Source organism: Pseudophryne corroboree, chromosome 1 (assembly GCF_028390025.1).
Source record: "Pseudophryne corroboree isolate aPseCor3 chromosome 1, aPseCor3.hap2, whole genome shotgun sequence".
In the NCBI taxonomy this organism is placed as follows: domain Eukaryota; kingdom Metazoa; phylum Chordata; class Amphibia; order Anura; family Myobatrachidae; genus Pseudophryne; species Pseudophryne corroboree.
This window is the reverse complement of record NC_086444.1, coordinates 1136610288-1136628676: the sequence shown is the minus strand read 5'-3', so window position 1 is coordinate 1136628676 and position 18389 is coordinate 1136610288. Positions and strand designations below refer to the sequence as shown.

The window sequence follows — 18389 nt, the reverse complement described above, 5'->3', positions numbered from 1 at the left end:
GCGCAATTCTGGCGTCTGCCCAATGCTTTAAAGAGTCAGTCATTTAAAAGGCAAAACCAGATTATTTTAGCCTTTAAAAAAAAACAGGCGCTCACTGGAATTGCGCTGATGCCTGCATCTTGCTGGCTATTGTATTCCCCCCGTCATCTATGTAGAATGTAATAGAATTATAGTATAATCATGCCCTGCGGGCAACACAAGAGGGCAGGGTGGGTGGTGGCAGGGCCGTCACCACCAACAAAATGTGAAAATATACTATGCGCAGCGGTGTGCTGCAATGGGGGCACATTGACAGCTGCCCACCCCGGGCCCTCGCTGGGCCCCTCCACAAACTTGGCCTGGTTATAGAGTCATATTTCATAGAACGTCACAGCATGCCATGGACTAGAGGAATAGTACGATAGATAGATAGATAGATAGATAGATAGATAGATAGATAGATAGATAGATAGATAGATAGATTTGAAAATAAAACACAATCTCCAAGCAGTTTGAAATCTCTGCTCTCCAATGAAATTCTTCTTTCCTCTGTGTTTACCGCCTACAATATGTATTATTTATTCAGCATTACAGTGAGAGTGACTCTGTGCTCTAAGACACATTCAGCCACCTGTATAATCCATTGCTTATGGTGAAATATCTCCTACCTCCATAGAGAGCTTTCAAGGACCTTCCCCATATCAGCGTGATAATATTTAGTCAGGATCAGGATAACCTGTAGATGGGAGACAGAAAGAGAGATATAACAATAACGTAGTCATTAATGCCCTGATTGTATGTTACCAAAGGGCTTTCAGTCTTTATTAAACTTTAGTTGCACACAATCTTAGTACTGCCCCCAGGATGTAACAAAGTGGGGGGTGCAGCAGCTATCTCAGCTTTCTATCAGGACCAAGCTTCGGCAGCTATGACATGTCCAAATGGGTTCAATATGATTTATCAACGGACACAATAACGACAGTCATAATTCCGACAGCCATTGACTGACACGGTCAAAATACCGACAGTCATTCATCATAGTTAGAATACTGATATTTTAAATGCTGACATTTCAAAATACCGACATGAGTTTTCAGGGTTTTTTTGTGTCAATGACACCATGTGAACGTACCGCTAAGCTCGCCATGCTTCGGGCACGGTGCCTCGTTGCGCCCCGGCACACTATTATATTCCCCCTCCAGGTCCACTGGGATGGTGAAGTATGAACAAGTCTGTTTTGGGGCAAAAATTCCTTAAAAACGCATGTCGGCATTTTGACATGTTGGCATTTCAAATGTCTGTATTCTATGACGTCATTTTGAACATGTCCGTATAACGAATGACGGTATTTTGACCATGTCGGTATTTTGTCTGTCGGTCAATGGCTGTCGGGATTATGACCGTCGGGATTGTGTCTGTCGGTAAATCAACTGCTACCCATTCAAATGGCATTAGCCCATAGTATCCTATGGCTACCGTACCACAATTGTTCTACGTTTTCTTCCCTCTCTCAGTCAGCCCCCACTGACGCACGCACAGACGGACAGCTGTTCACTCGCTGGGTTACCACTGGGAAGCTATTGCAGTAGCACAGGGGCTTTTTATCTACAGCTCTGTAGCTGCTCTGCCTCCACTGCTGTATTCAAGGAGTTACAAATGGCTAGAAACACCCCAAGACAAGAAGAAGTATTGGTGGTCATTCCGAGTTGATAGCTCGCTAGCTGCTTTTAGCAGCATTGCACACGCTAGGCCGCCGCCCTCTGGGAGTGTATTTTAGCATAGCAGAATAGCGAACGAAAGATTAGCAGAACTGCTACTAAATATTTTGCTGCAGTTTCTGAGTAGCTCCAGACCTACTACTATCTTGCGATCACCTCAGTCCGTTTAGTTCCTGGTTTGACGTCACATACACGCCCTGCGTTCGGCCAGACACTCCCCCGTTTCCCCAGCCACTGCTGCGTTTTTACCTGGCACGCCTGCATTTTTTAGCACACTCCCTGAAAACGGACAGTTTCCGCCCAGAAACACCCACTTCCTGTCAATCACACTACGATCACTCGAGCGATGAAAAAACGTTGCTCGAGCTTGTGTTAATCGACAAAGTTTTGTGTGAAAGTACTTAGCGCATGCGCATTTTTGCCATTTTTGTAACTTAATCGCTGCACTGCAAAAATCGTCAGCGAGCGATCAACTCGGAATGACCACCATTGTCCTAAACAAAAACCTGCAATACCACCTATGACCACCTTGTGGTGCTGCAAAGCATTTACATTATTCAGTCATGTAGGTATTTTATTTTTACGTTTATAGACATTACATAGATAGGATTTATATATACAGAACATTAGTTGTGTGAATGTTATACTGTATATAGTATACAGTACATATTTCATAAATGTGATTTGGAAAAACAAGCGTTCATCCCTTGCAAGTTGCATTCCAAACCAAACACTGCTCATAATAATAATAATAATAATAATAATAATAATAATAATAATAATAGTGGCCTAGGCGCAGCACGGAGTTTAATGGATCACTATACTGCATTATTTCTCAGGTGGTTTTCTGGAGACATAAATTAATGTGGATGAGCCCTGGGGGAACAGCTTTAATTAAATTCTTGTATTTCCCTATTGTATTTTTCCATTTACATTTGGGATCACCCTCCCCCATAAACCTAAAATTGCTCCTGGCTTTAGAATAAGAAACAGACTAGTCACTTTCACTGTGCTGCAGACAGCTACCTGCGCTATCAATGTGTTCTGTGTACAATACTTCATTGTTTTGTGTATAGCTGACAAAGCGGCTGATTCCTGCTAATACGGAAAGCAGCTGCAGCTGATAACTACTGCTGGAGGTGTCTCCTGTACTGTAAGTATACGCCTCCTGCAGGCTTATGTGATCCACTGGTGCGTCTCAGGGTGCAACATCGGTCACTTGCATGAACATTGGCACCTGAGATCACGCTGTCGGGACAAGTAAGTTGGCATCAGAAGACACGCCCCCATTTTGTAGAATGCTGCCAAATGCCACTCCCACCCCAAACATCCACAGCATGCTGCTTAGAGGGCACTGTGTGAGGACACAGGACCCATTCTGCACAGGTGCAATGCACCCACCATAGGATTTGTACAATTGTGAATCAGGCCCAAAGTCTGGTACTAGTCACACTTATTGCAGCCCATTCATTTGCCCCAATCACAAAACATATAACGCAAGCTTAGCCGTAGTAGAAGAAACCAATGAGAAAGACTAATATATAATGTAATGGTTACCATAATTACTAGCCATGTTTTCCTAAATTGCGAAAATTTCTTATTTTTACAAGTGGCATCTACTACTGTAATTGTTCTGGCAAATGCTGACTAAAGATTATATGGAAATAGAATAGCCTGCGAGATGTAGGTATCAATGAGATCCCGTCGAGTCTGCTCAATGTTTTAAAGCGGCGACCATTTAAAAGGCAAAAACAACCTGGTTTTGCCTTTTAAATTATTGCCACTTTAAAACATCGAGCAAGCTCACCAGAATCTCTCTGCCACCTGTAAGGCAGGTTATTACATTTCCTGCTGTAGGACTAGTTTATGAGCGCATAGAATATTTGGACTCGTACAAGAATTTTTATTTTGAAATTTGCAATGTAACTCTAGTAACAATGTCACCGACTATGGAAGTGGTAGATGAAGGAGATTTTTCATGTTACACATATTCTCTATCAATTGTGCCCCAGAATATTCTACTGTACATGCCACAGTGTCCAGTTAATAACTACTGTAATGTAAGAATACAAAGGTTATCAATACTCATCAACTGCATGTCAGCTAGTCATTAAAACAGGTAATCTCGAGAAATTATAGAACCCCATCATTTGTAATTAGACGTGGAATTGCAGTTTATAAAAAAATAAAATATTATAGGGGTCTATTCATGAAGCAGTGAAAAGAGTGGAGAAGAAAGCCAGTGGAGATGTAGCCCATGGCAACCAATCAGCTGCTACAGTATACATAATTACATAGAATGCACTTGATAGATTTTATCTCAAAGCTGATTTGTTGCCATGGGCAACTTCATTGTTGAATGAATTATTGTGTAAAGTGCAACAAAGATCCCGGTTCCTAGACACTCACTGGCTGGCAATGGCACATTTTAACTACTGTTAGGGGTACTCAGTGGTAGTAAAGCAATCCACAGTCTCTTAAATATATCTATTTTTGCTAGTACGCAGAGCAAGGCCCATGAGAACATCTGCCACAGCTCATCAGACTATCTTTTGTTAAGGTCTTAATGGGTCCACTGAGAGTTGGAGTATGGAGGGTCTCGTCCATAACAGGCTACCTTCTCCAGTATCCCAGTATAGCTCTACTTGGCATACTGGAGAAGGTATACATGTCCTCATCTGGACATGTACTGTATAATTTCATTGACTGTCTTTAGTCACCGTTGAGTTATTATGTTGCCTTCTGCTTCTCTAAGACAAAGGTTGGCTACCTTATAAATGACAGCTGTCAGTCTAAAATGTTAATGGAAAACATTGTGAAATTGCCAAGAAGTACAGTGACATACATATCTCAATCTAGTTATAGGAAAAAGACCCTGATTAATAAGAGGTCTGAGGGAGCTGGAGCTCCAGGCACCTCTCATAATATAGCTTAAGCCGCCGATCCACGTGTGTTGTCGGAAACGCAGCCAAACCCAACAGGTTTTAGCCCCGTTTCCGACAATGTCAAAAAAAGTCGGATTGCCATTGTCGGGAACGGGCCAAACCCGGCATTGACTACTTACCTGTCGGATCCTTTCCATCGGAAAGGATCCGACAGGTATTGAATATACCCCTAGAAGAGGGAATGCAAATTAGTATTTTCTTTTAAAAAAAAAATAGTTCATATTTCTAAAAACCAATTTTTGTCTCTATTGCATTTTAAAGTAATTCAAGGAACGAAAGAGTAATGTCACACGCAACACATACCGTCACCGAAGTCCTAACATAAATATAAATGGTTATAATTAGGACAGCTCAAATATTTAAACAAATGACACTTCCAATTGGTTCTGACCCAGGACAGTTTTGTACCTTAATGAAACAATCCAATACATCCAAATATTTCATGAGGACACACTTTTAAACAATGTTAAGAGTCATCAATGCTCATTTATGTAATCATAGTACAGCAAGAACCTAGAATGTAGAAAATCTACCAGAGCTCTTTCTCATGCAATATGTGAAGGAGTCCTGGTGGACCGGATATGAACTGGCAAAGTCAATGTTACATAATACATATGGAATCGGGAAGCAGTCAGGATTCCGACTGTCAGTATCCCGCCAGTCAAAATACCGACGCTGCAATACCGACCATATTCTGAATGCCAATACCGGCATCCAGAATGGGTGCACCATCCTGGCCCCAGAATACTGATAGCCGGGATCCTGAATGAAGACAGACTGTGGCGTACCACAGGTAAGCCGCGCGCGGGGGAAGGGGGGGGAGTTAGGTTAAGGCTGCGGGGAGGAAGGTTAGGGTTTGGCAGCGTCCATGCATTTTAAAATGTGGGGGGGGGGGGAACCGGCATGCATGGCGGCCTTGCCCTGTGCTGGGTGGCCCCCCGCATTTTTGTGTAAAGAGTGGTAGTTGTGTGAACTTTCGCACAACTACAACTGATGCTGAATTAGGCCCATAGTTGTTAAATAATGACCACTTTTTATAATTATAATTTTATATATATATATATATATATATATATATATTATTATTTTTTTTTTTTACTTACAGTACCATGTTTTGTTGGGTTCAGTATACATTGTAGATGGTTAGAATGTCAACATGGGCATAATACTGACATGCAACATGCCAACACATCAATATTGACCATGCAGACATAGAGCATGCCGACACTAATGAAATGTTGACATGTTAAAAATGTATACAATTGTTGATGCAGCGGTTGCAGAGGTAAGTACCCTAGAGCTTACCCTACAATCTGATGTCCGCATTTAGTAAAATGTCACCATTTCACTTGTCAGCATTTACAATTTCAACATTGTGATCATGTCGACAATTTGCAGATGTGAACGTATTAACTGTTGATATTACCACAATGTGGACTCGTGACTGCCGACGCTGTACGGATGACATTGTAACGTCACCACCGTGACTGTCCACAAGATAGCCGCAGAGTTGTTTTGTTATTTTATCCATATTTAAATTTATATTTAAAGACTACATTCATTTCAATATAATAAAGGTTGATAATATTCCCAAGGGTTTTCGGGGGTTAATAACTTGTTTTAGATTTTCTTGACAGCAAACTGGGGCTAGAGAAGAATACGAAATAACAGAGAATCTCTTCAGGTTATATTTCAAAGTCATGCTAAGGAATGTCTAGACAGAAAGGTTTAGAATGTTTGCTACAATCATTATAGAAATTAAAATGTTGGATCACAAAGGGATAAACACTTGGAAATTAAGTCACGCCATCTTCAGGACACAAAATACACATATTCCATCACAATCTCCAGTCACCGTCTGTACAAGACTGTTCTAGTAATATATTACACAATTTAGACTTATATATCTGAGAAAGAAAAGTTAAATGCATTGCCTATTGCTTCATAATCCATGTATGTGATTAAATTGTCTAACACCACTTGTGCTATTTCTGGCTGCGCACATACAGGCATTAGCATATAAATAGATTTACAATTTAAAATTATGTGATCTATTCTTCTTGTCTTAAAAGAAAAAAATGGAGAAAATCATTTCGGAATCATAAAACTGAAGCATTGGGATAAACATACAGTTACTAATCAAAGAAAACTTTATTATTTCAATATAATGTGTTTGCATGCATTGAAATATGAAATTAAGTCTTGTTTGCCCTGTCTGTCTGCAGAAAATCTAGACTTTCGCCCACAGCCGCCATTCTCCCCCAGTCTGGCAATGTTTTTCTAAGCAAATTTCACATCATTTTAAAAGTTCACAGAAGGACGGGTTCCACCTAGAGCTTTTCTGGGATTTATAGCGACAAACTCATTATTAATATTATGATTTATATGCCACCAACTTATTCCAAAGCCCTGTAAAGTTTCAAAGACTATTTAATTTTAAACATACCGTTATCAACAAAAAAAATTAATAAACAATAAAACATAATGAGAACACGCTCTTAGGGAGAGATGTACTAAGTAGTGATAAAAGTGGAGAAGTGAGCCAGTGGAGAAGCTGCCCATGGCAACCAATCAGTATTGACGTAACGTTTACAATTTGCATACTATAAAAATAGTATACAGAGCAGCTGATTGGTTGCCATGGACAACTTCTCCACTGGCTCACTCCTCCACTTTTATCACTGCTAAGTATATGTTCCTCTAAGAGAGAGCTTTCAATCCAAGAGGAGGAAGATACAACAGAAGTGCTTATTTTGTACAATAGGGGGTGGTGTCACAATGTCAATATTGAAAATGCCGACACCACAGAGTTGACAGTTATTATGCTGACATTATTGAAATGTTGAAATGGAACATGTCAACATCTGCAGGATGTCAACACGTGAAATGCTGACATTCTGCCATAACCGGACCGGGAACTTTTGCTGACATTCTAATCTTGATGACATGTTATCACTGTCGACATTATGAATGGTGACATGAGGAATGTCGACAATCTATGCCACACCCATACAATGGACCATCCGCATGTAAGGGCCTATTTCTGATTGCAGCAGGAGGGGTCTGGTAGAAGTTGCAGCACCGGATCTTGTACGACACAATTAGTCAGTTGCATGACCCATGAGGTCACACAAGCCGGCCGCTGCAGTTTCTACAAAGAAGCCAGGACATCTCCATCTTCCAATGGAGATCCTGGCCTTGGGGCACGAAGGTCATCACCACCCCCTCACCACCCCCAAATGGCTGCAGACTGTCCATCTACTGACTGGTCTGGTGCATGAGCAAAGTACTGGACACTGGTACTTTGCGCTATGTGCCTCAGATGCTACAGTATTTGAATAAAGGCCAAACTGCATGGAACTGGTTACCCAGACATTAGTGGGGACCTTGCTAGTGGCAGTAGGGTGCTGTAATCTGTCTGCATAAAAGAAAACAAGTTGTGAAAGACAGATGTAGATGATAGGGAATAGGTCATCTTCACTCCTCCTGGAGATGTTTCTAGGGCTCACTTTTGATGGTTAGTCTGGGAAAAGATGCTAGAGTATTGGTGCATCACGAAGAAGTCTTAGGGATGGGCGCATGAATTGGTCATGGTGGGGTGGGTGTGTCATGTGACCAGGAAGTGCACTGTAGTTGGAGCTCAGTCAGCAGCAGCAAGAGCATACTGTACCCAGGGCCCCCTTTTGTCAGGGGGGCCACCAGCCAGAGCACACTGGCATCACTAGCTATCCCTCTTAACAGCAGCAACAGAACCAGCAGCCAGAATGCGAGCAGGACAGTATGGAGTGCAGGCAGAGACACAGGAATATCATGATTCATGAGCTACCGACAGAGCTTTCTAACCAGCGGAGAGATAGGAAGGTAGAGAGAGCTGTAAGTGACACATGGATCCCAGCTTCTCCCCCTCCCCGCCTGGGTGTCTGAGTCCTGTGTAAACTGTTATGCAACTAAACCATTTGGGTCTAGAGATAGAGACACACACAGAAAGTCCTCCTGAGTCCTGTCCCAGTGTGTAAGTAGTACAGAGGCTGCTGCTATTCTTGCATGTGACAAGATAAATTATTTTATTTTTCTATGTGTATTTTACGTTGTCTTTGTTCCACTACAAGAAAAGTTTATAAAATAGTTGTCTTTCAATTGGGTGGAGCTATAAACAGTACCCAGGCATTATTAAATCTAATATACACCATTGGTTTAAATTTAATATACACATTCTAAACCTCCGACCATGACCCATTCCAGGAGGGACAACATGCTCTCTACCTGGACTTTCTTCTTAATTTATAATTGCAATCACCTGTGTTGAAACACCTTTCTTATCAATTAACTAGTTCAACACAGGTGGCGCCAATCATATATTAAATGGGAAGTCCAGGCAGAGAGCATTGGGGCACCCCCAAGGCTTAATCCGGCCCTGGACACTGTAGCTCATTGTAGTGAGGGGAGAGTTACAGTGAGTAGGGGATGAGATAGGCTCACAGCATTCAGACCTATCCCCATGTGTGCCTCCCCAGCCATTCACCTGTCACTGCACGTCACTGGTATTTACGCACTGGGTATGCATATGTACGGGTAATGCAGAACCTAAGTGCTTTGTAGTGGGGTGTTCCAACTAAGATAAGCATATGGATCAGGGCTGCCGCTGTAAGCAGGGGAGTGGGAACAGTCCCGTCACACAGGGTGCAGGGCCCTGGAGGCATCTGGCTAGCAAGGGGCCTGGAACAGTACTGTGCAGCCAGTATCGCTGCTGCAGCCTATACAGTCATTCAGAGCATCCACACACCACACAGAGAGATGAGATGGCCAAGCAACACAGCCTCATGGTGCTCTGCTCGGCTCCCTGGCATATGAAGACAGGAGCTGGTCGAGCAACTCTGCCTCCTGGCACTCTGCTTGGCCACTGAAGGGTTAAAGGGTCCATGTCCTTTGTTTTACTGTTATTGCTATAGAGACAAAGACGTCTCAATGTTCCCACATAAGGTTATAACCTTATGAAGCTACTCCCACGCCACACACTGAAACTATGTACTAACTGTGCCTTAGTTTCGACACGTACCCCTGTCCGTGTACGGAAACCCTTATAAGGACATAGAGCTCGTGGTGCCCTCGTGCTATTCATGCTTCCGCTGTATGATATCCTGCATGTAGTGTCGTATGTTACCTTCATTATCCAATTGTGTTCTTGCACTATTGTATACACCCATGTGTCTTATCTATATAGTAAGCTGTAATCCCTATAATAAACAGAGTGATTCTTAACCAACAGCTGCGTGTTTATTCTTTGTGTTAAGAGTTGCTCTCACGGGTACCTAAGAGGTCATCACATCGAGGGGGTTAAAAAGCAAGATCCTAACAATCTGGGGGCTCGGAGCCGGGATCCAGACGATCGTCCCCTGACCGGTAAGATAGAGAATTTTGTTGTCTGTCTTGCCCACTAAGGGATTGCGACCATCTACTGGATCTGAACCCGTAGCGTGTTCTGGGGACACGTATGGTAATATCTGAGTCGAGGACTCAGCAATACTTATTAAATTTTAGGCGCCAAGAACAGGTATCAAGGATACCTATAGAGGACCGGGGGTCCGTAATAGTGCTTCCTCGATATGATCACCTACTATTTTTTTGTCATGACAAACTGATATTGTGTACAGTCACAGGGACATTAATTGTACGGGTGGTAAGTGTACGTACATTTGGTGTCACATATTGTTGTACTGTTGTTGTTTTCTGTTCCCGGTAGTTTGTGTAGGGAATATGCACTCCCACATGTTACCAATGATCTATGATCAGATCAGCTGAATGCATACATAGACTATTGTTCCCCTTCCCTGTTATTTGTGAATTCTTTTAGAAATATATTGCGCGGGTGGTAAGTGTACGCGCATTATATGACAGTGTGTTCGGAACAGTCTATGTTTTTGTGATAGGATTGTTGTTGCTTCACCTTAAAATACGTTAGTTACTTGTTGGTAATATGGGATCAGACCAGAGTAAAGAGACTGAATACCCCCCTCCCCTCCCGGGAGAGACCTGCAAGGAATATGTTGCTCGTGTCTCCCCTACAAATTACTACCTTGTTAATCCCTGGCTAGACAACCTAGCTGGCTGGACAGAAGCCATGAAAAGTCCCGATCCCTTTCCCAGAGACGGGTCAAACTTGCCATTTTATATGGATATGGTGAAGGGCTTATGTCTTGAGGACAAGGAAGCTTGGCCGTGGTATGACCACGATCCTCAATGGGATATGACATATATGCGGGCGGGGGGAGAGCAGTGGCTTACCATAGCCCCTCATTGGCAGGATAAACCAAGAAAGGTCAGGACTAAGAACAGATCCAACACTCAGTCCCAACTTCATGCAAAAGAAAAAGACAGATTTCAAAAGTTAACTAACAACATCTGTCCCCCACCCTACAACCGCCTTTACCCATCTTTAACAGACGAGGACATCTTAGCCCTGTCCTCTGCAGTTATTCCAGCCCCGCCATCTGCCCCTACACCCCCGCCACCTCAGTCATCATCCATCTCCATCTCACTCTCACCCCCTCGCTCCGCCTCTGCAACCACTCGTCAGTCAGCGGACTCCACAATTGTCACTAATGAAATCACTAGTCCTGGACATACCCGGTCCGGTAGACTCATTTCAGGGGCGGACGGCGGTGCACAGGGGACGGAGACACACATGCCTTTCATGACAGTGGGTGATCAACTATTAAAAAAACCTATTGAGGTTGAAGATTTAGACAGAATTATTAAGAACTGTCCCAAACCTACGGTAGCACCCAAGGGCTGCATCGCTTACTTAAAAAAGGCTTGTAATGGGCGCAGTTTCACACAGGAAGACATGAGACTCATCATAGACGGGGTCATAGATCATTACAACGGGTGGGATTGGAGTAAGGTGCCCACAATCAGTGCCCCTATAGCAACGGCTAATCAGACTGCCACTAATTACCCCCTCAATACACAGGACGGCATAAAGAAAATGTGGGATGAACTGAGTGAACATATGGACGCAGTGTTTAAAACCCGCTCGTCTCTCCCAGTAGCAGTAGCTTGCAAACAGAAACCTAGTGAGAATGTGACTGAATTCTGGAAGAGATTTAAAAAGTGTTGGTCAGAGGAGGCAGGTCTCACCCTAGTTAATACCGACAACTTACTCATTTCTACATTTATAAACAACTTGTTGCCATCCGTGACATTAACTGTAAAACAAAGTGTTTCTAGTTGGACCTCAGACAACATTGAGGTATTTAGTAAACACTTATATGAAAAGGAAGCAGCAGGCTGTTTTGACATCAAAAAGATTACCCAAAGTGTACCAACCCACAGTTTTCAGAACCCCCGGAGGCAACACCGGAACCCTCGTCCCCAGCGGGACATCCCACATAATAGGGGTCCCCCTGCACCTCCAAGCAGACGACATACATCCTGCTTTAATTGTGGAAAAGATGGACATTGGGCTAGGGACTGTCCTTACCCCTTTAATAAAACTAAACAACCATTGACTGAACCTGTCCCCACTAACAATACTCCCAGAGACGCCCCAAGGTTCCAAATTGACTGGCAGGGACAGCCCCGCTGACGGGGCCCGGAGGAGAGTGTCCCGACTTTCATGCAGCTCACTGGTCACTGGAAGGAACCCCCAATGGTCAATCTAGGCATAAATGGAACAAGTGTCCCATTCCTGATTGACAGTGGAGCCACCACCAGTGTCCTGTGTAGGGACCAGTACCATGGACCCTTAAGAAAGTCCGCTCCTTCGATGGGAATCAATGGGATACCCACAAAAGCTTATTCCACTGTACCTATCCCTATTGACACACCACGTGGACAATATATAGGGACTCACTCGTTCACTGTCATACCTGACTGCCCAGTTAACCTGTTGGGAAGAGACCTCCTTACTGAACTACAGATAACCATTACCCCTACTGGTAAGGGTATGGACATAATCTCACCACATTTCCCCGTGATTACTGAAACCTCTGAACTAGACACCATAGACCCCCATGTATGGGCAGATGGGCCCCTCGACACAGGCTTGATATCTTGTACCCCCTACAAGGCCACACTGAAATCTGATGTACATCCCGTTTACCAGAAACAGTACCCATTGTCCAAAGAAAAAATGGATGGCCTTAAGCCCATGGTAGAACAATTCCTGCAGCAAGGCATACTTAGACCCGTAGTCTCTCCTTACTGTACACCTGTCAACCCTGTTGTTAAATCAGATGGATCAACTAGATTTGTACAAGATTTGAGGGCAATTAACCAGCTAATTGTCCCCATTGCTCCCATAGTCCCAGACACTAACTCCCTCCTCTCAGCCATCCCTGCGGACGCTGTGTACTTCACCGTCATTGACTTAAAAAATGCCTTTTTTAGCATACCTGTTGACCCACAGACACAACTGCTGTTCGCATTTTCTTTTGGGGGCCAGCAATTAACTTGGTGTAGGTTACCCCAGGGGTTCATAGACGCTCCTGTCGTTTACACCATTGTCCTCCAAGCCACTTTAAAATCATGGCACCCCCCCCAAGGTTCTGTCCTGCTACAGTATGCAGATGACCTGCTTCTCTGTAGTCAAACGGAGGAGGCCTGCCGAGAGGATGGTTTATCACTGTTACTATGGCTCTGTAAATGTGGACACAAAGTGTCAAAAACTAAAATGCAATGGTGTAAAAAGCAAGTTGATTATCTGGGTTTTGTCCTCACAGAGGGAGAGAGGAAGGTCAGTCCACAACGCATTCAGTCTGTACTGGGTCTGGTCCGCCCAGCCACTCAGAAGGAAATGCTGTCCTTTCTGGGTATGATAAACTACTGCAGACAGTGGATATCTGATTGTTCCTATTATGACAATATTCTGAGACAAGCCACACTAGCTGACAAACCCAGAGACATACAATGGTCACAAGAAATGTTGGATGCATACGAGAATTTGAAATGTTTGTTGATTAAAAGTCCGGCACTTGGCCTCCCCAACTATGTATTACCTTTTCACCTCTTTGCAAGGGACAACTGTAAAACCATGGCGGGGGTACTAACTCAAGAACATGGAGGTAAGCTGCGCCCCGTGGCATTTTTTTCTAAAATAATGCCCGTGTCAGTCCAGGGAATGCCTGCTTGTCTTCGAGCCCTGGCAGCCTGCGCAATGGTGGCTGAGATGGCTATGACTCTCACCCTAGGTCACCTTACTGTACTACATACCACACATAATGTAGTTACCCTACTTAAAGGCCTCCACACACAACATATGTCTGCCCAACGCCTCAGTGGCTACGAAGTACAATTGTTGGGAAATCCATCCCTTGCTATTAAGTATGCCAATGCAACTTCAGGCCCTGCCCCTATTTTAAATGCTCTCCTTGGTCTCAAAGGTCCCCTAGACGACTTGCCCGATGACCATGACTGCTGCATGACTATTGAGACTGAGACATCTCCCAGATTGGACATGTCCCCCATACCGGTACCTGATTCTGACCACGTCTTTGTTGACGGCTCTTGTACTAGACCAAATGACTCCACATACCAAGCAGGTTATGCCGTTGTGCGCCTGCCCAATGACATTCTTGAAGCAAAGCCCATACCTTATCAATCTGCCCAGGCTGCTGAGCTCATAGCCCTAACCAGGGCATGTACTCTGTACCGGGATAAACCTGTTACCATCTACACTGACTCAAAATACGCCTACGGCGTTGTGCATGACCATGGAGTCATCTGGTCCCGCCGGGGTTTCATCGGAGCTGACGGTAAGAACATATCACATGCCAAACTTATCACTGACTTACTTCATGCAATACTCCTGCCTAGTGATATTGCCATCTTACATTGTAGGGCCCACACTGGCGGGGCTGATGAAATTTCCAGGGGTAATGCCCTCGCAGATAGCTCCGCCCGCCAGGCAGCTCAGCTCCCCACCATACACCAAGCCATGGCCGTCATGACCCCACCCATGATAGATGATCAGTATCTACTTACTGAACTCCAAGTTTCTGCCTCCCCCAAAGATTTAGCTGATTGGTTGTTTCCAATAATGCAGAAGAATCCTACAACAGGATTAATCTGCAAAGAGGGGAAACCATGTATACCTCAAGCAAGCGCTTCTTTGTTCATATCGCACTATCATGGGATTGGTCACAACAGCAAACATACAACACATACATTACTAGACAAAGATTTCTACATCACAGACGCTAGATTACTAGTTGACCAGTATGTTAGCAGATGCATTACATGCTTAAGAAACAACCCTAACAATCCTATGAAGGCAGCTCACCAACACCTGGCATATCCAACCACGCCTTTTACTCATTTGCAAATTGATTTTACTCATATCCCAAACAAAGGGGCTAAACAGGAGTATGCTTTAGTCATAGTAGACATGTTTTCAAGGTGGCCCGAAGCATTCCCTACCAAGGTGGAGGATGCCAAGACTGTTGCTAGAATACTCACACAGGAAGTTATACCCAGGTGGGGCTGCCCATTACAAATAAATAGTGACAAAGGTTCAGCTTTCACGGCCAAGATCACACAGGCTTTGGTAAAGGCCCTACAGATAGAATGGAAGTTTCACATTCCGTATCACCCCCAAAGTTCAGGGGTCGTAGAGAGGATGAATAGGACTATTAAGGACAAGTTAAGGAAGGCCACGGGAGGTACCTTTCACAAATGGAAACAAGTCCTCCCTATCATTCTAGCAGAAATCAGGATGACCCCACAGAAGACTTTGGGATACTCCCCCTTTGAGATACTCATGGGAAGACCCTTTCCCACGCCCTGGGCAAAGAAACCCATGATAGTGCAAGAGGGGGATCTCGATCAGATCAGGGAAGAATATGTCAGGTCTCTCATAACCAAACTGACTGAAGTTGAGCATAATGTTGTTCGGAAAAATCCCTCTAATCCACAGGAACCAACTCACCCCTTCCAGGTGGGAGACAGAGTGTTTGTTAAGGTTCTCCCCAGAAACAAAGAACCAGGAGACTTTGCGTACGGTCCCGAAACAGAGGTTGTTGCAGTTACCAGAACAGCGATCCTTACCAAAGAAGGCCCTACCTGGATACATGCATCCCGAGTAAAGAACATACCTAGACCAGACCGGGAAGGAAGACCGGAAGGGGTACTAACGGGAGTAGACAACTCTGACCCCCAACAACAAAGAGAGGTACTAACGGGGGCGGACAGCCCTGACCTCCAGCAGGAAGAGGTACTAACGGGGGCAGACAGCCCTGACCTCCAGCATGAACAAAGAGGGGATCCACAAGAAAGAGCCATCGATTTTTGAACTATGGTGGAAATGTACTACTTTAACTGTAATTCTTATCCTTCCATTGCCCTGCGAGGCTGAGGTGGCCATAACTGAGGAAGCAGGCACATATACCTTTTGGTATAATTCCTCTAATACCGAGGTAGCCACCTACATAATAGACTATTGTACCATCGTCCCCTGTAAGTCCAAGCGATGGTCCTGGCAATGTGACCAATATGGGACACCATATTCCTCTAATCAGGCCTATATCTGTGTCACCAGCCCTAAGTGGGGAAAGGAGTGTGACTCCTGGGGGGCGGTGGGGTGGAATTCAGGAATTAATTGGGGATACCAGCCCCATGAGGCAACTCTCAAACGTGATAAAAACGGGGAATCATTGCTTTCTCGACTCACTCTTTATAGGAAAAGTAAATGTGATAGCCACTTTATAATAAGTATACGGCATCCCCAACCCACTGACGCTGACACCTATGTTCTGGGGAAATATGGAGAATATTTGTCACCCCGAAGACAATTTCTCTTAAAAGATATGTTTAATAATTCAGATTATCAGCCTAAAGCTAGTACCCAAAGTAATCCCCTGAGGCCTCACATAACCACATTCAACGACATAATAGCCATAAACAATCCCACCTTCGAAGACACCCTAGCTATTGAGACTGGGTTTTCTGACATAAATTTTTGGTTAGAATGGATGAAATACAGTGCCATCAAACATAATAAAAGTAACTGCTATGTTTGTGGCAAGTCTAGACCCCACTTAGGTACAGTGCCTCTGAATATACCCCCATACCAGGAGGGTTGTTTTTTCAGCCTCTACAATGGCACCAAGACCAACGACAGTGAGTGTGAAATGTGGAAAAAGGAATACCCCATACTATCGAAAAATCCCAATCCAGGTAATACCATAACTATATATCCAGGAAATTATACCTGCTATGTGTCAAACGATACCCATGGTAAGAACTTAAAAACCTTCCCTCAAGGTTACTGCGCATCTAGAAGGACTACTGTCCTGAACAATCAGACCAAATCTCTAGGTGATATCTACTATATCTGTGGAGATATGAAATTAAGAACAAAATTAGATGCCCCATGGAAAGGAGAATGCGCCCTGGCTAAGGTAATCATGCCCCTCCACATTCTCCCAGAGGAGGAGCAGCCTCCTTCTCCCATTTTAGCCTCCAGGAGAAGGAAAAGGGAAAGCCCAGGAGGTAGTTTTGACCCACATGTGTATATTGATGCTATAGGAATCCCTCGAGGGGTCCCTGATGAATTCAAGGCAAGAGATCAGGTTGCTGCTGGTTTTGAATCTCTCATCCCCATAATATCCGTAAATAAAAATCTGGCCTGGATTAATTATATCTACTATAATCAGCAGAGATTTGTTAATGACACGAAAGATGCCCTTAAAGGTATAGCCGAGCAACTAGAAGCTACTTCCCAAATGACATTTCAAAATCGTATGGCCCTTGATATGATATTGGCAGAAAAAGGGGGCACCTGTGTCTATATTGGAAAGATAGAGGGATGTTGCACCTACATACCTGACAACACCGGCCCCAATGGTAAGGTCACCTTGGCCATAAAAAAACTAGAGGATTTATCTGTAGAATTGAAAAAGAATTCAGGCATTGATAACCCCTGGAGCCAATACTTCGGTTGGTTCGAGAACTGGAAACAAGCACTTGTACAATTGGGAATCTTTATATTGATTGTTCTCATTCTTATATGTTTTATTGTGTTCTGCATCCTACCATGTTGCCGACGGCTCACAACTAAGACCATCGAGAATACTCTCATGTATGAGTCTATAGCCCCACCACATGACAACTCACCTGCAGGTTATAAACAATATCTGGCCAAATACCGTTCAGGGAAACCTCCTGGTAAGAATCATATCACATGAATTTATGATTCTAAGAGGGGGTTGAAGGGTTAAAGGGTCCATGTCCTTTGTTTTACTGTTATTGCTACAGAGACAAAGACGTCTCAATGTTCCCACATAAGGTTATAACCTTATGAAGCTACTCCCACGCCACACACTGAAACAATGTACTAACTGTGCCTTAGTTTCGACACGTACCCCTGTCCGTGTACGGAAACCCTTATAAGGACATAGAGCTCGTGGTGCCCTCGTGCTATTCATGCTTCCGCTGTATGATATCCTGCATGTAGTGTCGTATGTTACCTTCATTATCCAATTGTGTTCTTGCACTATTGTATACACCCATGTGTCTTATCTATATAGTAAGCTGTAATCCCTATAATAAACAGAGTGATTCTTAACCAACAGCTGCGTGTTTATTCTTTGTGTTAAGAGTTGCTCTCACGGGTACCTAAGAGGTCATCACATCGAGGGGGTTAAAAAGCAAGATCCTAACAGCCACCCAGCATACAGAGACACAGTGGGGGCGCTGCGAGGCTACACCCCCATGAGCTGTGGCCACGCCCTATTATCACAAGCATGCTCAC

The 18389-nt window shown here is 43.9% G+C and overlaps 1 protein-coding gene across 2 annotated transcripts in view; it reads right to left on the bottom strand.

Moving 5' to 3' along the window:
- The window catches only part of SORCS2 (sortilin related VPS10 domain containing receptor 2), a 1363792-nt gene that overhangs the window by 959577 nt on the left and 385826 nt on the right, over positions 1-18389 (bottom strand). For both annotated transcript variants that reach the window (XM_063923915.1, XM_063923923.1), the window contains exon 2: positions 648-715. In XM_063923915.1, the coding sequence (XP_063779985.1) occupies positions 648-715 (68 nt within the window). The remainder of the gene's footprint in view (positions 1-647; positions 716-18389) is intronic.